The sequence below is a fragment of the Triticum aestivum genome, chromosome 3A, assembly GCF_018294505.1.
Source record: "Triticum aestivum cultivar Chinese Spring chromosome 3A, IWGSC CS RefSeq v2.1, whole genome shotgun sequence".
In the NCBI taxonomy this organism is placed as follows: Eukaryota; Viridiplantae; Streptophyta; class Magnoliopsida; order Poales; family Poaceae; genus Triticum; species Triticum aestivum.
This window is the reverse complement of record NC_057800.1, coordinates 414,056,340-414,078,736: the sequence shown is the minus strand read 5'-3', so window position 1 is coordinate 414,078,736 and position 22,397 is coordinate 414,056,340. Positions and strand designations below refer to the sequence as shown.

Genomic DNA, 22,397 nt, shown 5'->3' with positions numbered 1-22,397 from the left:
CTTGAGTCTCCTTGAATATTTACTTGGGGTGCGTTGGGCATCCCCAAGCTTGAGCTCTTGCATATCTTCCTTCTCCTCACATCGAGACCTCCTCGATCTTCGAACACTTCATCCACACAAAACTCAACCGAACTTTTAGTGGCGGGGTTAGTGAATATGGCGATGAAATCCCATCATGTACTGCGGTAACATTATTGTATAATTATAAACACACATTACCCACTGTATTCTATCACAATTCTATGGCCCCAAGTCAAGGAGGCTTCAACAAGAATTCAAACATACACAAATAATGAAGCTATAACAGCAATCTGTGAAAACAGGACAGTCTGTAAAGATTTGAACATCCACCATACTTCTGTAACTCAGAACATTCTGAAAAATTGGTAAAACATAAAAAAATTGTATAGAAATACAGTGCAAAAAGTTTCAGAACCGTTTGACGTTCCAATAAAAAATGTAAAATCGAGCACTACAACCAAAGTTTCTGTTTTGCACCGCACAAACCAACAAGCAATTTAATCATCCTAAAGGCAAACCTTGGCATATTATTTTTATAATACAATGGAATTGTACAAAGGGGATAATTATTTTTGTTGAAAATTTTCTGTAATTTAAGATTCACAAAGTTTCCGTGAGCATGAACAAAGTTCAAGGAGCCCCCCCCCCACTTCAACAATGCTTGTATCTCTCACTTTTACTTTCCTTTTTGAAAAGTTTTGGGTTCCCCTCTATATTTTTTTGTTTTTAAACTATACAAAAGCACTCAACAGAATAAAAAGACTCTCTAAAACTTCCGGGTTGTCTCCCTGGCAGCGCTTTCTTTAAAGCCATTAAGCTAGTCATAAAGTGCTCAAGTAATGAATCCACCCGGATCCCAAGGTATATCAAAGCCAATTTGAATCAACAATGATTTAGCATTTAGTAGTGAGCACAAAGCAACATATATCAAGCAATGATGAAGTCTAACTCTCTTCCTATGCATCCGCATGTCATATAAGAATAATTCATGCACATTAAGTAAAGGCCAATACATAGCATAAAAAGTTTCTTGCAATTTTTTCATGTTGGAAACATAGAGAGGCGGAGATGTAGTTCCTCTCTCATAATAATTGCAAGTAAGAGAAGCAAGCACATGCATATTATATCCATCAAAATCATCATGTGTAACGAAAAAAGGCAACCCATCAATATAATCCTTAACAAGAGCAAACTTCTCCGATATAGTGTAGTTGGGAGAATTCAAAAAGATAATAGGACTATCATATGTGGGTGAAATAGCAACAATGTCATGATTAACATAAGTAACTATATCAAGTTCATCTCCATAAGCATAATTCATATTGGCATCTTGGTCACAAGCATAACAAGCATCAAGTTCATCAAAAAAGGATATTTCAAATGAATCAACGGGATCATAACAATTATCATAGCATTCATCCTTCGGTGAGAATGAAGGGGAATTAAATAATGTATGAGTTAAAGAGTTACTCTCATTAGAAGGTGGGCACGGGCAGCTAATCCACTCTTCCTCTGTTTGTTCTTTGCTCTCCTCGTCATTCTTTTCATCCAATGAGCTCACAGTTTCATCATTTTCTTCTTCCATAGACTCCTGCAAAATGTTAATCTCTTCTTTGACAGCGGAGATATTCTCAATAAATGCATCAATATCGCAATTGTATTTATAATTATAATGGCAATATTTAAGAATATCAAGATTTTCAGGTCTATAGCCAGCATCATCATCATCTTCATACTTTAAAAACAGAGATTCAGAAGCACCCTTAAAAGCAACAAATTCTTCTATTCATTCCACATCATAGTAATCATATATACCATTAGCATAAGAAGCTAAGGTTTAGGGAAGGTGTTTCTTAGGGTCTTCAGAACAACAAGTAACATCATATAATTCATATAAATCCCAAGCATAGCATTGCATAGTATTAATTTGATGCTGTAAAAGTTTCCCTTTTTCAGATAAACGACGTCGCACAAAACAAGCATGCTCATCTAATGATTTTCCCTCAACTAAGCTAGTTGGGTTTTCAGCATGAGCACAAATGGATCGAAGATTATCCAAGTAGAAAGCTTTAGTAGTATGATATATTTTCGGTGGTTCTTCAACCATTGGTTTAGTAGGTACACCTATTTTTTGGTATTTTGCGTTTCCTACCCATAACTAAAGATAGAAAACAAGAGCACAAAATAAATACTACTTAGTGATAAAGCAAACAAGCACACACGAGAATATTCACCCCACGCTATAACTCCCCGGCAACGGCGCTAGAAAAATTTCTTGATAACCCACAAGTATAGGGGGTCGTTTGTAGCCTTCTTCAATAAATAAGAGTGTCGAGCCCAACGAGGAGCTAAAGGCAGAACAAATATTCCCTCAAGTTCTATCGACCACCGATACAACTCTACGCACACTTGATGCTTGCTTTATCGGAAACAGGTATGAAACTATTTTGTAGGTGTGATGCTAGAACTACTTTTCAAGAATAAAACTAGAGGTACTTTGCAAGATAATAAAAGTTAGATGTTTAGTAAAAGGGTTTGTGTCAACAAGAAAGTTATTTGTCCCTAGGCAATCGATAACAAGTACCGGTAATCATTCTTGTAATTTTATATGAGGGAGAGGCATGACCTAACATACTTTCTCTACTAGGATCATATGCACTTATGATTGGAACTCTAGCAAGCATCTGCAACTACTAAAGATCATTAAGGTCGTGAAACCCAACCATAGCATTAAGTATCAATTCCTCTTTATCGCATACGCCATAGCCCACCTACTCGGGTTTAATCTTCTGTCACTCTCGCAACCCACCATAAGCGGACCATGAACATATTTCAACACCCTACAGCGGGGGCCCCTCACGTTTGCGTGAGAACGGGGGGCACCGTAGGACAGCACCATAAATAAAATATACAATCATACCAACCAAGATCACGATTAACCCACAGGACAAAACGGATCTACTCAAACATCATAGGATAACCATAGATCATTGGGAAATAATATATGGAGTTGAGCACCATGTTTAAGTAGAGATTACAGCGGGGAGAAGGGGTGTTACACCGCTGCATAGAGGGGGAGAGAGTTGGTTTTGACGATAGCAAGATTGTTGATGTAGATCGTCGTCCCGATCGTTGCCCCGACGGCACTCCGGTGCCACCGGAAGAGAGGGGGAGAGAGAGCCCCCTCCTTCTTCTTCTTCCTTGGCCTCCCTCCTAGATGGAAGGAGAGTGCCCCCTCTGGTCCATGGCCTCCATGGCCGCGGAGGGGCGGGAGCCCCTCCGAGATTGGATCTCCCTCTCTGTTCTCTTCTGTTTCGCGTTCCCCAAATCTGGACCTTTACCGTTTCTTTAATTTCCCGGAGATCCGTGACCCCCCGATTGCGCTGAAATATTTTACACGATTTTTTCCATAAATCATCTTTCTTGCGCTAGAAGAAGGGCCCCAACCGACCTTCGAGGTGGGCACAAGACACCTGGGCGCGCCAGGGGGTGCCTGACGCACCCTGGTGGGTTGTGGGCTCTGTGGGCCCCGTTTGCGTTGATTCCACCTCCTAAAAATCACATACATTCCAAAATAATTCTCGTAAATTTTTATCTCGTTTGGACTTCATTTGATATGGATTTTCTGCAATACTAAAAACATGCAAAAAACAGGAACTGGCACTGGATCAATAGGTTAGTCCAATAAATCATATAAAAAGTTGCCAAAGGTGTATAAAAGTTGTATAATATTGGCATGAAACAATAAAAAATTATAGATATGACGGAGACGTATCAATTGCCATGTATCCATACTCTGTACTTCATTACTTCACTCCAAGATCCGGTATCAGAAATTGAACCTCATGTACATGAGCTCTACTCCGTTGTAAAATTCAAGGCTGCGTATGCGTGCAATATACCTACAATGGTAGGCAAGCAACAATGGGACATTGTTGAGCCTGGGTTCAAACTACAAGCTCCGGCGTTGAGGAGGCCAAAAGAATGACCAAGGAAGACTAGAATCAGATCCAGTACTGAAGGTGCTGGCCTTGGCGCTAGGAAAATGAAATGCAAGCGATGCGGAGGCTTCGAGCTCATAGCCAGATTGTGCAAAAATCTAGTTGACCCAACATTTGAAGAAGATAAGGCTGACTTCCAAGCTAGGGAAGCCCCTTTTGTGGCAGGAGAAGGCGACGCTGAGCTATCCATGGTTGCAAGTTTTGCTAGGTAACTCCAAAAGAACATTTGATTTCTATATGTATTTTCAACATATTTTTCCATTATTTTTTGCAACAAGACTAACTTCTCTGCAGCTCAAAGAGAAGTGTGAAGAAAGCAAATGTGAAGAAAACGGAGAAGACCACTAGGAAAAGGAAGGACATGCAAAAATGAACCTTGTAACACTACTAAAGGATCTTCAGGTGGATATGTTTCGTCTCTCATGCATATTCGAGATGCAAATGTTGAACCACCAGACTACCCTGCCCAAAACACAAGAAGCAAAAAAGGCTGCGCGTGTGAAGTTTGTGTGATGGTGACCTTTTGTTTGTGAATCTGGGCATGTTTCTTTTGAACCTTATGCATGTTTTGAGAATTTGGACCTTTATATTTCAAACCAACAAGTCGATGTTATTCAACCTTATATATGCTTGTGAACCTGATTTGTGTGAGGTCGAAAACTAACAACGGGATATTTTTGAACCTTATGTGTGTTTGTGCACCTTTCTGTGTTCGTGCCATTCTCAGAAAAATGGGCCGCACAATGCTGAAATTCTCAGACAAATTTATAAAACCATGTGCTCTTGCTATCATATGTGTTGTTGTTGTCAATTAGTGTGTGACGCATCAATTAGCTAGCAACAAGAATATTATGCTGCTTTGTTTGACTATTATGTTTACCTTAAGGATATAGGGTATGTATTTCCTTCTACATCAAAACATTCCTCTAACTTAGTTGGTTAACACGCGCAGCCGTCCAGGTCGTCGTCTTGTGTTCAAACCCCCGGCGCCAATTTTCATGTTCTTATTTTAGACTCGCCTTACAGATGGGCCCACAGGTCAACAAAGAGAGGGGAGTTGACAAACAGGGTAAGAATACTTTTGTCAACTATCTTCGGTCAACATGCATTGACCTAACGGTGAAAATGGCTATTTCGACCACGCGCCAACGAAACAGTGGCATTTTTTAGTACTGAAAAATTTTAGTGGCAAAATGAGTAGTGTAGTACAAGTGATGACAAAACTGATAAAAACCCTGCTATTTCCAATGTTTGTATTTTCTGCATTTTCTGTTGAAGAACAAAACTATGGTGTAAATGACTCATGTTCAAAATAAATAGAGATTATTTATCTCTATATTTGTAATTGAGATCTTATTTCTTGCAAATAAAGAATCGATTAACCTTTGCAAAATTCAAAATGAAGCATCAAGTCATGACACACGACATTAGGAGGACGAGTGGATGTTATACTCCCTAGTGTTACGGGATATACTCTGCACAATATGTCATATTAAGTAATTTGAAATTCACACTAATGATTCCGAATCAACTTCTTGAAATTTTTATTAATTTTGCAAAGTTCATTATAATATCAACCATGATGGTCTTTAATTTACCAACTGTAAATTAATTATATCTAATTTACCCATGTAAGTAACTGATGGCTAAGAATTCGACTTATGTGGGTTTCCATCACGCTGCAGCCCCGTTCACAAATACTGTATTAGATATTCTACTAGCTTTTTCACAAATACTGTATTAGATGTTCTACTAGTTTTTTCTGAATCAGATGTACGTAGACACGTTTTAGCATGTCCATTGATTTCAGTCAGTCCGAATATAGTTCATATTATAAAATATCCAAAACATCTCACGTGTCTGAACTAAGGAGCATTTCATTCACTGTCATCGACCATATTCCGATTTCTCAGGTTCCTCCAGGCATAAGTGGAACTAGAAACCTGAACGCTATACAACAAATTCTTCAAATGCAGAAAAGATCTACTCAGATGCAATTACAATGCAGCGAAATGGAATTCAGCAGAAGAGCTAGAGAGAATTACAACGCAGCGAAGCGATTCACCGGAGTACCAAACATGGGACATGTTCCAATAATACAACGCCACCATTAAATGTTTATGTTTGCCGACAGATTCCAGCAGGATGTAAACGACACTACTTAGCCCCCCTGATTTCTTCTTGCTTGCTTGTAGGCAGAATGTCCTGACTACGCCTGAGACAAGCTGGCACGGATGTTTCTTCCCAACATGCGCCCGACTCCCGGCAAACCACGATAAATGGCTTGCTGCTAGGCTTTTCAGTCCAAGAGAGCAAGGGAGCTGACCTTAGGCAGCATCACTGCGCAGGATCGCCACCGGCTTCTCCAGCATCTTCCTGAGAACCAGCAGATGCCTGTGTTGACATTGCCAGGTCCGTTTCCTCATTGTCGGTTGTAGTGGCCTCAGCATCACCATTGCCGCTTGATCCTCCTGCTCGGGAGGCTTCACCACGAGGCTCCCCAACTAGAAGAATTGTTCTTGATCGACGACCTGGGATTTCCCCGTCTGTGTAGTGTAGGATGGACCTGCCTGACCGCACAATGAAGACCATCGTTATGGACGTGGCGTGCAAAGATCTCTCACTGACGCCCTCGTCACCTTCACCGACTCCAACCCCATCTTCTCTGCCACTGATCCCCGAACGCAGCATGCTGAACAAATCCCCAAGATCACGCTGCTGCTCCATCCTATGCCAGTCTCGCTGTCGATTGGGGTCCACCTCCGTTGGTCGTACAGCAGGATGATCCTCCCTTGCGTGCTTCCTCAACTGGTTGTATGCACCCTTGAACTCACATGACTCCATGGTGCATGCTCGATCCTTAGAATTCATGAACTTCCGTGCATCATAATCCTTAGTCCAATGGCTGACCGGCCCACGGCATAATGGACATGCCAGTTTAACTGGCTGCTGGCACTCAGCGCATTCTGCTGCCCCTGAATCCTTAGAGGACTCCTTGGAGGCTTTGCGGTACTGATCAAGGCAATTGGAGTGTCTGTAGCTTGTGTCGCAAATGAAAGGGCGGCAACCTTTCTCATGTGACGAGCAGACAAGCATAACAGCATTATGAGGGTGATCCATGCACACAGGACAGCGAACCTCCTCCCATTCTGCAGCCTGCTTTGCTGCTGCAGCAGCGGTGGCAGCAGCGGCTTCCTCTGACCTGCGAGAACCACTCCGCAACTTGTATGGGGAGACACGAGATCGGCAGCCCTCGTGCGAGACTGAACGGGAGCTCCTGTCCTTTGGCATAGTTACCTCAAGTCAGTCAGATGCAAGTTGCTGTTGGTTTGTTTGAAAATTCTCTGCAATCCAAAGGAAAGCGCTACACAGAGAACAAGACAGACGCTAGGTTGATTTCTTATATCCAACTTCAAATTCTGAAAGAGAATAACAGCAACAAAGCAAGAGTTTAATCAGGTCGCAAGCAGCATATTCTAGCAGGCTACATATATATACAACAAGGGATTACACTGTTATGAACAAGAAGGCGATTTAATCTTCACGGACAAGCAATTCACAAGTCTGGCACTAAAACCATCCCTGATATACGAAACAAAATAAACTTAACCCCCGTCTGGAAATGAACACCTCCCTACGAAACCAGACAAACTTTACAAGTCAAATCGCCTAAAAATCAGGACATTTTTTAGCAATCGTGCACAGGCACGGCAGAAGTGTTGGTTCACAGGGTAGTTGGAGGACTACATCTAGGAACGCCATCAACAATCCGGCCCAAACAACGCAGACAAACCAAAATACAGCGGCAGACCACTGCCCTCCATCGATCCGCTCGAAAAGCGAACGCGCCGAACAAATTCTCCCACAGAACCCGCAAGAGACATGGTCCGCAAGTTCCGGCACGAGAGGCAGCCGAATCGGGCGGGGTCAACGGCGGAGCGGGCCAGATCGGCGCCGGCGAGATCGAGCTGCGACGGTGAGCGGAAGCGGGAGAGGGAGGAAGTTTTACCGTGCCGAACAGTCAGGGGTAACAGCGAACCGCGTCCGTGGCCGCCGGAGACCCTCGGCGGCGTCGGCGGCGGCGCCGAGACCTAGGAGGGTAGCGGCGAGGAGACGCTAAGGTAGGGGAGGAGGGGAAGGGAAAGGAAAGGAGAAGGAAACGAGAGTGTGATGGGCGGGTCGGCTTTGCTACGTCTTTATAGGTGGGGCGTCTGACGTGGACAGTGACGTGGTTGGCTAAGGCTCGCTCGCTCGCACCCTCGCGACGGATGCCCAGGGGCTCCACCACGTCGGCCAGCGCGGCCGCCTTCCGTGATCCGACCTCACTGTGCGCCGACCCCGCACCTGCCAAGTGGTCCCTACCTGCCGGTGTTGCGCTAGCGTCGGTACATCGAGGGGGGCACCATAGACTCGGTAGGTTGTCAGTGAGAATGATGCGTAGGGGCCACCACTGCACCGGCGGTTCATGTGGCGTGACTGCGAATGTATGCGATCTGCCACGCCAGCTCGTGCCATGCTAGAATAATGAAAAGCTCTTCGTCGATGACAGGTGGCCCAACGCTCGTGCGTGGGTCCAGCTAAGGGGGGCGCCGTGTGTGCCTAGAACGGTGGGTGAGGAATAACCTGGTGGGAGCCATGGAGAGTAGGCCGTACGCTAGATTTAATAACAATCCCCACTCTAGTGGCCTTTGGATGCCTTTGTTTGAACTTTTCGTTGTCCAGGCCCAGGCCCTCGGGGCTTGAACAAGTAGAAGGCATCCTTCAAATTCAAAGTTATATCCTGGAGTAGTTTTGAGTAGTAACATGCATACGAAAAAATATTAAAGAAACTTGGGTTCCGGCACACCCTATATGTAAAAAATAATTAGTAATTTAGAAAAGTTCAAAAAATATCAAGTAGAACTTGGGTTCCGGCACACTCTATATGCAAAAAATAATTAGAACTTAAAAAAGTTCAAAAAATTCTAAAACTTTTTTGATATCAAACATGATCAAGTATTGTAGTCGTATAAAAAGATTCATCAGAAAATGACTTTCGTTGCATCCTGGGTCGAAGATTTGGCAAAAAAAAAAACGATATATGCAAGTACTATGCATGATATATTGTGGTCATAAACTTGTCTTTTTTGCCATGAAGTCAATATGAATCATTTCTTGTCCAAACTTTTTATACAAGTACAATACCTGATTATCTTTGATTCCAAACAAGATTTGGAATTTTTTGAACTTTTTTGAATTACTATTTTTTTTGCGCATATAGGGTGCGTGGGTACCCGAGAGCACCAAGTTCCCGTCCTATGCATATGTTACTAGTCTATATTACTATCTCTGTAGTGAGGAGTAACATATGTGTGGTGTTATACAATATTTTCTTTATTAGGCTTCTTCCGGTATCATGCACTTAGACTCGCAAACATGTTTACGTGGCAGATAACTAAAGAAGAGAGAGGGTTATAGTAACATAGGTAGATATTGAAGGAAATATGCCCTAGAGGCCAATAATAAAGTTGTTATTTATATTTCCTTATATCATGATAAATGTTTATTATTCATGCTAGAATTGTATTAACCGGAAACTTAGTACATGTGTGAATACATAGACAAACAGAGTGTCACTAGTTTGCCTCTACTTGACTAGCTCGTTGAATCAATGATGGTTATGTTTCCTAACCATAGACATGAGTTGTCATTTGCTTAACGGGATCACATCATTAGAGAATGATGTGATTGACTTGACCCATCTGTTAGCTTAGTACGATGATCGTTTAGTTTGTTGCTATTGCTTTCTCCATAACTTATACATGTTCCTATGACTATGAGATCATGCAACTCCCGAATACCGGAGGAACGCTTTGTGTGCTACCAAACGTCACAACGTAACTGGGTGATTATAAAGGTGCTCCACATGTGTCTCCAATGGTGTTTGTTGAGTTGGGATAGATCGATATTAGGATTTGTCACTCCGAGTATCGGAGAGGTATCTCTTGGCCCTCTCAGTAATGCACATCACTATAAGCCTTTCAAGCATTGTGACTAATGAGTTAGTTGTGGGATGATGCATTACGGAACGAGTAAAGAGACTTGTCGGTAACAAGATTGAACTAGGTATTGAGATACCGACGATCGAATCTCGGGCAAGTAACATACCGATGACAAAGGGAACAACGTATGTTGTTATGCGGTTTGACTGATAAAGATCTTCGTAGAATATGTAGGAACCAATATGAGCATCCAGGTTCCGCTATTGGTTATTGACCAGAAGTGAGTCTCGGTCATGTCTACATAGTTCTCGAACCCGTAGGGTCCGCACGCTTAACGTTCGGTGACGATCGGTATTATGAGTTTATGTGTTTTGATGAACCGAAGGTTGTTCGAAGTCCCGGATGTGATCACGGGCATGACGAGGAGTCTCGAAATGGTTGAGACATAAAGATCAATATATTGGAAGCCTATGTTTGGACATCGGAATGGTTCTGAGTGGTTCGGGCATTTTTCCAGAGTACCGGGAGGTTACCGGAACCCCCCGGGAGAAGTTATGGACCTTATGGGCCATAAGAAGGAAGCACACCAGCCCACAAGAGGCTGGTGCACCCCTCTTGGGCAGGAGGACGAATTGGAATAGGTTTGGGGGGGGGGGGTGCTTTCCTTCTCTCCTACTCCTCCTTCCCTTCCTCTCCTACTCCAACTAGGGAAGGGGGGGAATCCTACTCCCGGTGGGAGTAGGACTCCCCTAGGGCGCGCCATAGAGAGGGACGGTCCCTCCCCTCCTCCACTCCTTTATGTACGGGGGAGGGGGCACCCCATGGACACATAAGTTGATCATTGATCTTTTAGCCGTGTGTGGTGCCCCCCTCCACCAAAATCCACCTTGATCATATCGTAGCGGTGCTTAGGCGAAGCCCTATTCCAGTAGCATCATCATCACCGTCATCACGTCGTCGTGCTGACGAAGCACTCCCTTGACACTCTACTGGATTGTGAGTTTGTGGGACGTCATCGAGCCGAACATGTGCAGATCGCGGAGGTGTCGTACCTTCGGTGCTAGGATCGGTCGATCGTGAAGACGTATGACTACATCAACCGCGTTGTCATAACGCTTCCGCTTACGGTCTAAGAGGGTACGTGGACAACACTCTTCCCTCTCATTGCTATGCATCACCATGATCTTGCCTGTGCGTAGGAATTTTTTTGAAATTACTGCGTTCCCCAACAGTGGCATCCGAGCCAGGTTATGCGTAGATGTCATATGCACGAGTAGAACACAAAGGAGTTGTGGGCGTGGGTGTATACATTTTGCTTGCCGTCACTAGTTGATTCTTGATTCGGCGGTATTGTTGGATGAAGCGGCCCAGACCGACACTACTCGTACGCTTATGCAAGACTGGTTCTACCGACGTGCTTCGCACACAGGTGGCTGGTGGGTGTCAGTTTCTCCAACTTTAGTTGAATCGGATTCAATGAACAGGGTTCTTTCTGAAGATCAAAAAGAAATCACTATACGTCGTTGTGTTTTTGATGCGTAGGTAATAACGGTTCTTTCTCAGCCCGTAGCAGCCACGTAAAAACTTGCAACAACAAAGTAGAGGACGTCTAACTTGTTTTTGCAGGGCATGTCGTGATGTGATATGGTCAAGATGTGATGAGATATAAATTGTTGTATGAGATGATCATGTTTTGTTAAAGTTATCGGCAACTAGCAGGAGCCTTATGGTTGTCTCTTTATTGCATAAGGTGCAAGCGCCATATAATTGCTTTACTTTATCACTATGCGATATCAATAGTTGCAAAAGCAATAGTTGGTGAGACGACCATGTGACGACACGTTGATAGACATCAAGATGATGGAGATTATGGTGTCACGCCGGTGACGATAGAGATCATGACTGTGTTTTGGAGATGGAGATCAAAGGCACAAGATGATGATGGCCATATCATGTCACATATTTTCATTGCATGTGATGTTTATCCTTTATGTATCTTATTTTTCTTAGTTCGGCGGTAGCATTATAAGATGATCTCTCACTAAATTTCAAGGTATAAGTGTTCTCCCTGAGTATGCACCGTTGCAACAGTTCATCGTGCCGAGACACCAAGTGATGATTGGGTGTGATAAGCTCTACATTCACATACAACAGGTGCAAGCCAGTTTTGCACACGCAGAATACTCGGGTTAAACTTGACGAGCCTAGCATATGCATATATGGCCTCGAAACACTGGAGACCGAAAGGTCAAGTGTGAATCATATAGTAGATATGATCAACATAGTGATGTTCACCATTGAAAACTACTCCATCTCACGTGATGATCGGACATGGTTTAGTTGATTTGGATCACGTGATCATTTAGATGACTAGAGGGATGTCTATCTAAGTGGGAGTTCTTAAGTAATATGATTAATTGAACTTTGATTTATCATGAACTTATTCCTGATAGTATTTGCATATCTATGTTGTAGATCAATAGCTTGCGATGTAGCTCCCCGTTTATTTTTTGATATGTTCCTAGAGAAAAATAAGTTGAAAGATGATAGTAGCAATGATGCGGACTGGGTCTGTGATCTGAGGATTATCCTCATTGCTGCACAGAAGAATTATGTCCTTGATGCACCGCCAGGTGATAGACCTATTGTAGGAGCAGATGTACACGTTATGAACATTTGACAAAGCTCGGTATGATGACTACTTAATAGTTTAGTGCACCATGCTTTACGGCTTAGAACCAGGACTTCAAAAACGTTTTGAACTCCACGGAACATATAAGATGTTCTAAGAGTTGAAATTGGTACTTCATACTCATGCCCGTGTCGAGAGGTATGAGACCTCTGACAGTACTTTGCCTAAAAGGTGGAGGAGAATAGCTCAACTAGTGAGCATGTGCTTAGATTTTCTGGGTACTACAATTGCTTGAATCAAGTGGGAGTTAATCTTCAAGATAAGATAGTAATTGATAAAGTTCTCTAGTCACTATCACCAAGTTACTAGAACGTAGTGATGAACTATAATATGCAAGGGATGACGAAAGTAATTCCCAAGCTCTTCGCGATGCTGAAATCAGTGAAGGTAAAAATCAAGAAATAACATCAAGTGTTGATGGTTAACAAGACCACTAGTTTCAAGAAAAGGGCAATGGGAAAGAAAGAGGAACTTCAAATAAGAAAGGCAAGCAAGTTGCCACTCCCATGAAGAAGCTCAAAGCTAGACCCAAGCCTGGAACTGAGTGCTTCTACTTCAAAGGAAATGGTCACTGGAAGTGGAACTGCCCTAGATACTTGGCGGATAAGAAGGATGGCAAAGTGAAAGTATATATTTGATATACATGTTATTGATGTGTACTTTACTAGTGTTTATAACAACACCTCAGTATCTGATACTGGTTCAGTTACTAAGAGTAGTAACTCGAAACGGGAGTTGCAAAATAAATAGAGACTAGTTAAGGGCGAGGTGATGATGTGAGTTGGAAGTGATTCCAAGGTTGATAAGATCACCATCGCACACTCCCTTTACCTTCGGGATTAGTGTTGAACTTAAAATAAATGTTATTTGGTGTTTGCGTAAAGCATAATATGATTGGATCATGTTTATTGCAACACGGTTATTCATTTAAATCAAGGATAATTGTTATTCTGTTTACATGAATAAAACCTTCTGAGGTCATACACCCAAGGTGAATGGTTTATTCAATCTCGATCGTAGTAATACACATATTCATAATATTGAAGCCAAAAGATGCAAAGTTAATAATGATAGTGCAACTTATATGTGGCACTGCCGTTTAGGTCATATTGGTGTAAAGCGCATGAAGAAACTCCATGCTGATGGGCTTTTGGAATCACTTGATTATGATTTGATGCTTGCGAACCATGCCTCGTGGGAAAGATGACTAGAACTCCGTTCTCCGGAACAATGGAGCAAGCAACTGACTTATTGGAAATAATACATACTGATGTATGCAATCCGATGAGTGTTGAGGCTCGCGGCGAGTATCATTATTTTATGATCTTCACAGATGATTTGAGCAAATATGGGTATATCTACTTGATGAAACATAAGTATGAAGCATTTGAAAAGTTCAAAGAATTTCAGAGTGAAGTGGAAAATCATCGTAACAAGAAAATAAAGTTTCTGCGATTTGATCGTGGAGGAGAATATTTGAGTTACGAGTTTGGTCTTCATTTGAAACAATGCGGAATAGTTTCGCAACTCACGCCACCTGGAACACCACAGCGTAATGGTGTGTCCGAACGTCATAATCGTACTTTATTAGATATGGTGCAATCTATGATGTCTCTTACCGATTTATCACTATCGTTTTGGGGTTATACATTAGAGACAGCTGCATTCATGTTAAATAGGGCACCATCTAAATCCGTTGAGACGACACCATATGAAATGTGGTTTAGCAAGAAACCTAAGCTGTCGTTTCTTAAAGTTTGGGGCTATGATGCTTATGTGAAAAAGTTTCAACCTGATAAGCTCGAACCCAAATCGGAGAAATGCGCCTTCATAGGATACCCAAAGGAAACTGTTGGGTACATCTTCTATCACAGATCCGAAGGCAAGATATTCATTCCTAAGAATGGATCCTTTCTAGAGAAGAGGTTTCTCTCGAAAGAAGTGATTGGGAGGATTGTAAAACTTGATGAGGTAATTGTACCTTCTCCTGAATTGGAAAGTAGTTCATCACAGAAATCAGTTCTAGTGATTCCTACACCAATTAGTGAGGAAGTTAATGATGATGATCATGAAACTTCAGATCAAGTTACTACCGAACCTCGTAGGTCAACCAGAATATGTTTCGCACTAGAGTGGTACGGTAATCCTGTTCTGGAGGTCATGTTACTTGACCATGAACTATGAGGAAGCGATGATGAGCCCAGATTCCGCGAAATGGCTTGAAGCCATGAAATTTGAGATGAGATCCATGTATTAGAAAAAAGTATGGACTTTGATTGACTTGCCCGTTGATCGGTGAGCCATTAAGAATAAATGGATTTTCAAGAGGAAGACGGACACTGATAGTAGTGTTACTATCTACAAATCTCGAATTGTCGCAAAAGGTTTTCGACAAGTTCAAGATGTTGAGGACGATGAGATATTCTCACTCGTAGCGATGCTTAAGTCTATCCGAATCATGTTAGCAATTGCCATATTTTATGAAATCTGGCAAATGGATGTCAAAACTGTATTCCTTAATGGATTTCTTAAAGAAGAGTTGTATATGATGCAACAAGAAGGTTTTGTCAATCTGTAAGGGCGTATTTATCCCTTAGTTGTTTTGGTGACTGATGACAATGCTTTTGCCGACTAATCGTGTGCATTGAGTATTTTAGACATTTCATCACTAGGCACAAGACGTTTTGGTGCCCCTCGAAGACTATTGAAGACGGCGTTTCTCTATGTTTCTTTTCGGTGGATTTGAGTCGTAGGAAAGCCGTACTATTAAGAGGGGGTCCGCTTTGGAATGGTTTGGGTGGAATCATCACGTACACATCTTCTCCTTTGCGCCGCCTTTCCTTTGGCACTCTGGAGCATCCTCCGTCTTTTCTCGTCTATGCAAATTGTCGGGTTGGCAGAGCTTGGGCATGCGGTAGTACTGCTCCTAGGAGCGGTAGTACCGCAGGCCCTTGCGGTAGTACCGGGCCCAGGCGCGGTAGTACCGCAAGCGCCCATGGTAGTACCGCTCCTTTGGAGTTGTAGTACCATGGCCCCAGGACAGACGCTGTTGCGGCTGTAGTAGTAGGAGCGGATGTAATTTTTTACATCTGCGCCCTACTCGCCCGGTGCGCGGTAGTACCATGCGTTCTGGTCTGGCTCATCAGCCTGCGTGGTAGTAGGAGCGGATGTAATTTTTTACATCCACACCCCGCGCGGTAGTACCGCCCCTGGCTCACGGTACTATGGTGTCGGATTTTTGCATTGACTCCAACTCAACGAAAGTTGCCACGGATGTATTTTTATATATCCATGCCTTATCAAAATCTGGAACATCCTTGCCTTGCGGTAGTACCGCAAGGGGGAGCGGTAGTACCGCACCAGCGGTTCTACCACCCTCTGCTTCAGTGCATTTGGGCTATCCTAGTTTGTGCTTCTCAGGCGGTAGTACCGTGGGGCCCTGCGGTAGTACCGCATGCCCCTGCGGTAGTACCGCGGCCCTGGCGTGGTAGTACCGTGCTATGGAGGCTGGTTTGGTGGATAACGGTTGGATTTGTTCTTCCACTATATAAGGGGTGTCTTCTTCTCCGAGTTGACTATCTCTTCCATCCCCAAGCTCCATTATTGCTCCAAGCTTCATTTTCGCCCGATCTATCTCCCTAGCCAATCAAACTTGTTGATTCTCTAAGGATTGGTGGAGAAGGCCTAGATCTACACTTCCACCAAGAGGAATTTGATTCCCCCACTCATCCCTTGCAGATCTTGTTACTCTTGGGTGTTTGAGCACCCTAGATGGTTGAGGTCACCGCGAAGCCATATTCCATTGTGGTGAAGCTTTGTGGTATCGTTGGGAGCCTCCAATTAAGTTGTGGAGATAGCCCCAACCTTGTTTGTAAAGGTCCGGTCGCCGCCTCCAAGGGCACCAATAGTGGAATCACGGCATCTTGCATTGTGTGAGGGCGTGAGGAGAATACGGTGGCCCTAGTGGCTTCTTGGGGAGCATTGTGCCTCCACACCGCTCCAACAGAGACGCACTTCCCTTCAAAAGGAAGAAACTTCGGTAACACATCCTCGTCTTCACCGGCTCCACTCTTGGTTATCTCATGCCTTTACTTGTGCAAGCTTATTTGTGTTATATCCCTTTCTTGCTTGTGTACTTGTTCTTGTTGCATCATATAGGTTGCTCACCTAGTTGCATATCTAGACAACCTACTTTGATGCAAAGATTAAATTGGTAAAGAAAAGTTAAAAATTGTTAGTTGCCTATTCACCCCCCTCTAGTCAACTATATCGATCCTTTCAATTGGCATCAGAGCCTCGTCTCTTTATCAAGGACTTTGATGTCCGAAGAGTATGGTTGACACCGTAGACGGTGTGGAGGAGCACTCCGGTGTGAATCTAGTCTCGTCTACGGACAATGGGGGAACCACGGTCTCTCGTGAGGAATTCAATGTGGCTTTGGACACATTGAAAACCTCCATGACGACTAAGGTTGAAAGCATGTTTAATAAATTCTCAGAAGGGCCTAAACTTTCTACCGCACCGTTGAAAGTGGGTGATCCCACTAACAAGGTGACAGATGCTAACTCCGACAAGGGGGAAGCTACTAGTGAAAAGGCTCCTTCTTCTAGTGGTAAAATTGGCAACGACATCTTTGCCCATGTGGAACCTCCGCTTACTTATGGTGGACCGATTCCTTCCACTCATTTGAATCATGCCGGTCCTCCCCCTAAGATTGTGAAAAATGAGGACTTTGATTCTTGGGTTTATCGCTTTAAGCGTCATTTGAACCATGTTAATACTAACCTTTGGAGAATCATTGAAGAAGGTTTTTATCCACATGACCGAAGCAACTTCACCCCTAGAGAAGCCGCAGATAATCGATTCAATGAGAATGCTCTCTTCATCATCCAAGATGTAATTCCACCCAAAGATCTTGCTCATCTCCGGCCCTTCACCATGGCCAAGGATGCATGGCACCATGTTGTTTCCCTCTACAGGGGAAGCGCATGCATTCAACGCTCCAACTATGAAGTGGTGCAAGATGAAGCCAATGTGTTTTCAATGAAAGAAGATGAAGAACCTCATGAGCTTTATCGGAGATTAACCAAACTCACGGTCTCACTCCGAGATCATGGAAGCAAGGATACAGATGACAATTGGATCAAGTGAAAATTCCTCAAGGCCATGATGCCTTATCACAAGGCAATGTCCTCCGTCATTCGTCAAAGTCCGGACTTCCACACCTTGTCCTCAAGTGAAGTGCTGGATGAGTTTGTGCCTATGAGCATCTTGGACAAGACCGCCGACAATGCGGTGTTATGTTCTCAAAGAGCAAAGAAGCCCTGTCTTGCATTGAAGGCCAATGTTAGCGTGGAAGAAGAGGAAGAATAGGAGAGCAACCCCGAAGATACAAAGTATGCCTATCATGAACACATGGCTCTTGCTTCAAGGCAATTTTGGAGCAAGAAGAACACAAGGCCCAACTTCAACAAAAACCACTCAAGTGGCGCGAAGGTCAAGCAACGAGTGAGGACGTGCTATAATTGTGGCAATGTGAGCCACTTTGTTGCGGAATGTCCTTATGAGAAGAGGGAAGACAATGGTGGCAAGCTCATCCGAAAGGACAAGGCCAAGTCTTTCCCCAACAAGAGAAACTTCACCAAGAAGACTCCTCCCAAGGGGTTGGTGGCACAAGAAGAGTACAATGAGGATAATGATGATGATGTAGATGGCAAGCCGGTTGCCATGGCCTCCGTTGCCATTGCGACAACTCCATGGGTGTCTCTTTTCTACTCACCCAATGAGAACATCGCCGCCAAGTGCCTCATGGCTAAAGCCACCAACATGGTAACCCCCAACATCAAAACTACCATCATTAATAATCCTTCTTTGACGGATTGTATTGATGAACATGAGGGGTCTAATGTGGAGGGAAATGACTTTGAGTCTTTTATGAGTAAGCTTAAGGGTAAATCCAAGAAGCACTTCGTTGCTCTCTTGGAACAACTTGGTGAAGCCAATGACATGATCGAGGCTCACGAGGACACCATCTCGAAGATGGAGGGGCATAGTCGTGACTATGTCGATGAGATATCACATCTCTCTAATGCTCTTGAGGAAGAGTGTGGTCATCGCTTGGCTCTTGAGGAGTCACACAATGATGACCATGCTAAACTAAAGAAAGATCTTGATCATGCTCTTGTTGTTTCTCGTGTGCTAAACTCCTAGAAGGCTGTAACACCCTCGATGCGACTATAGCTCCAACATGTCGAGGCACGACTTAGAGACATAATCGCATTGAAGGCATATGTCGCAAGTTAGGCAATCTTCACAACATCCCATGTAATATGAATAATAAAGGGGAGAACATAGTTGGCTTACACTCGCCACGTCAATCAAGAACATAAATAACATTACATCATCCAAACACTCATGGCCCGACTACGGCGCCAAAATAAAAGAGAACCCAACATGCGACACGGTCCCAATCAAACCCCAACTAGGCACCACTACTGATCATCAGGAAAAGACACGTAGTATCATTGAGAGTCTTCGTCGAACTCCCACTTGAGCTCATACTCGTCACCTGGAGCGGAATCACCTGGACCTGCATCTGGAGTTATAGTATCTGTGAGCCACGGGGACTCAGCAATCTCGCACCCTCGCGGTCAAGACTATTTAAGCTTATAGGAAGGGTAAGGCAAACATATGTGGAGCTGCAGCAAGCGACTAGCATATATGGTGGCTATCTTATTCGCAAAAGAGAGCGAGAAGAGGAGGCAAAGCACGAGCGAGAAACTAGAGAGGAACCTGCGCAAACATTACTCCAACACCGTGTCCACTTCCCGGACTCCGCCGAGAAGAGGCCATCACGGTAACACACTCAGTTGATTCATTTTAATTAATTAAGGTTCAAGTTATCTACAACCGGACATTAACAAATTCCCATCTGCCCATAACCGCGGGCACGGCTTTCGAAAGTTCAATCCCTGCAGGGGAGTCCCAACTTAGCCCATGACAAGCTCTCACGGTCAACGAAGGAATAGACCTCCTCCCAAGACGTTCCGATCAGACTCGGTATCTCGGTAACTCAAGACACTTCGACAGGTTAAAACAAGACCAACAACACCGCCCGAATGTGCCGACAAATCCCGATAGGAGCTGCACATATCTCTTTCTCAGGGCACACTTAGATTGTCCTAGGTACGGGTAGGCCAGCCCAGAGTTGCCCCTGGTGGCCACCGATAGCTGACAGGTGGAGCAACACTCAGAGGAGCACTGGCCTGGGGGGGGGGGGGTAAAATAAGATGACCCTTGAGTCTGCAGAACCCAAGGGAAAGAAAAGGGCTAGGTGGCGAATGGTAAAACCAATGTTGGGCATTGCTGGAAAAGCTTTAATCAAGGCGAAATATCAAGGGGTTCCCATTATAACCCAACCGCGTAAGGAACGCAAAATCCGGGAACATAACACCGATATGACGGAAACTAGGGCGGCAAGAGTGGAACAAAACACTAGGCGAGAGGCCGAGCCTTCCACCCTTTACCAAGTATATAGATGCATTAAGATAACATAGCAATATAATGATATCCCAACAAGTAAATAAATGTTCCAACAAGGAACGCCTCCAATCTTCACCTGCAACTAGCAACGCTATAAGAGGGGGCTTAGCAAAGCGGTAACATGGCCAATCAACGGTTTGCTAGGACAAAGGTGGGTTAGAGGTTTGACATGGCAATTTGGGAGGCTGACAAGCAAAAGGTAGGCATCGTAGCATTGGCATAGCAAGAGCGAGTAAACTAGCATAGCAAAGATAGTAGTGATTTCGAGGGTATGATCATCTTGCCTGCACAGTTGTCAGAGTTGACTGAATCCTCAAGAGCAAACTCAACGGGCTCCTCGTTAGCGAACTCGTCTCCCGGCTCTACCCAAACAAGACAAACAAGCAACAAGGATACAATCAACCACGTGCAAGACCAAGCAATATGATGAAATGATGATATGCTATGCGGGATGCGATGCGGGATGCAAAATGCAAGATATGACAGGAAATGCATGAACCTGGCCTCAACTTGGAAAACCAAGTGTTCCACTGGAAAGAGGGGATGAAATTGCTTGAAAACGATATAAAGATCATTGGAATCGGAGTTACGGTTTGGAAATGGCAAGCGATTTAAGAATGACATCGGTTTGCGATTTACAGCAAGTAGGCATCTAAATGCAATGAGATGAACATGCTACAGCCACCAAACATGACAACAAAATACATGGCAGGGATGCACACAAGAAGCTTAACAAAAGTATAGCACTGAGCTACGGCCGAGTCATCCATTATGAGGTTCAAACAAGCATGGCAAAAACGCAAATGCAAAACAGATTTCAGACTTAGTGAAATTAACACTTGTCTGAAATTTCAGATCACGAAGCCCTCTTCGGAGCAGCAAAACAACATGATACATGACCTGATTAAGACAAGTAAGAACATGCCATGGAGCTACTCAACAAGCTTAACAAAAGACCCAAAGTGACCTGGGGCCAAAAGGGTTCACAAAATATACTAACGGGCACACGAACATAGCTAAAACAAAATCAATTTTCAGACTTAGTGAAAACTGAGACATGCTGAAACATAACTCACGAAGGCATGTTAACGAGCTCGATGCACTCACCTTGGTGCAAGTCATGGCAAGGCAGGCATACACCCCTAAAGAAGGCACAAAATACAAGCTAGACATGGCAAGAACAATGGCATAGCATGCACGGATCAACTACAATAACATCGGCAAAATCGCAAACGAGTTGACGATCTGCCTAGATTCACCACGAAGCAAAAGTAGAGCTCGATTGACTCAAGCTAGGGTGCTCCATAATTGCAAGTAAAGACATGGATGGATAGAGCATAACATGATTAACAAAACTCCCTTACTGATCATCCTCAAAAGAGGCACGGATCTCTAGGAAACAAGCTGAACATATGGCATCATGAACTAAATAATCCCAGACTTAGTGAAAACTACTGTCCCTGAAAACTGATTTACCGGGTGCCTCACTTTGCAAGCTTGCAAAAGTCACCACACACATCCTAAAAATGCATGGGTTGCACCTCTGGAAAGATAACAAAATCCTTAACAAAACATATGAAGGACTCACAGGTATAGGATGCACACAATAATCATGGCAAAAATGACAAAAGTCTAAGATGAACTAGCAGATCTGACAAATAACTCACGAAGCCTCCTTTTAATAGCATTTCGGGCATCAAGATGCACTAAAATGAAAATGATGCAATGGAATGAAATGATGTACTCGTCGAGGCGAACATTTTGATATACTATATGCCTAAATCGGAGCTACGGATGCGGAGATACGGCCGGTCAAAGTTTGCATAAAAAATAAGATGGGAGAGGGGAAAGTCAACCGTTAGGGTTTTTTTTGGATCTAGATCTGGCGCGACACTGTAGCAGTTCCTGTAGCAGCCGCGCCGAGGTCGCCGGAGATGGTTCGCCGGAGTCGAGGGAGGTGGCCAGAGTGGGACTTGAGGAAAAGGAGAGGCCGGCCGGTGTGGGGGCTCGCCAGGGCGGCGACTTGGCGCGGTGGGGCGGCGGCGATCTTCGAGGCAGCCGGCGTCGGGCTCTCCTCTCGTCGGCGACGAGGAACGGGGCGGCCGGCGCCGGACTTGGCTGCGGGCGGCGACCGGTCGCGGAGGGGGCGAAGGCGGCATG

The 22,397-nt window shown here is 44.0% G+C and overlaps 1 protein-coding gene across 1 annotated transcript; it reads right to left on the bottom strand.

Annotated features, from left to right (window-relative positions):
* Window positions 1-5,879: 5,879 nt before the first annotated feature.
* On the bottom strand, window positions 5,880-8,257 carry LOC123061464 (uncharacterized). The gene is made up of 2 exons (XM_044484592.1): window positions 8,032-8,257; window positions 5,880-7,441 (listed from the first exon to the last, which is right to left on the bottom strand). The coding sequence occupies exon 2, from the start codon at window positions 7,311-7,313 to the stop codon at window positions 6,360-6,362; it is 954 nt and encodes a 317-aa protein (XP_044340527.1). The 5' UTR covers window positions 7,314-7,441; window positions 8,032-8,257; the 3' UTR covers window positions 5,880-6,359.
* Window positions 8,258-22,397: the final 14,140 nt, after the last annotated feature.

What these genes read in the sequence shown, in the direction of transcription:
- LOC123061464 (XM_044484592.1), bottom strand. Translation starts at nt 7,313, where the DNA reads ATGCCAAAGGACAGGAGCTCCCGTTCAGTCTCGCACGAGGGCTGCCGA.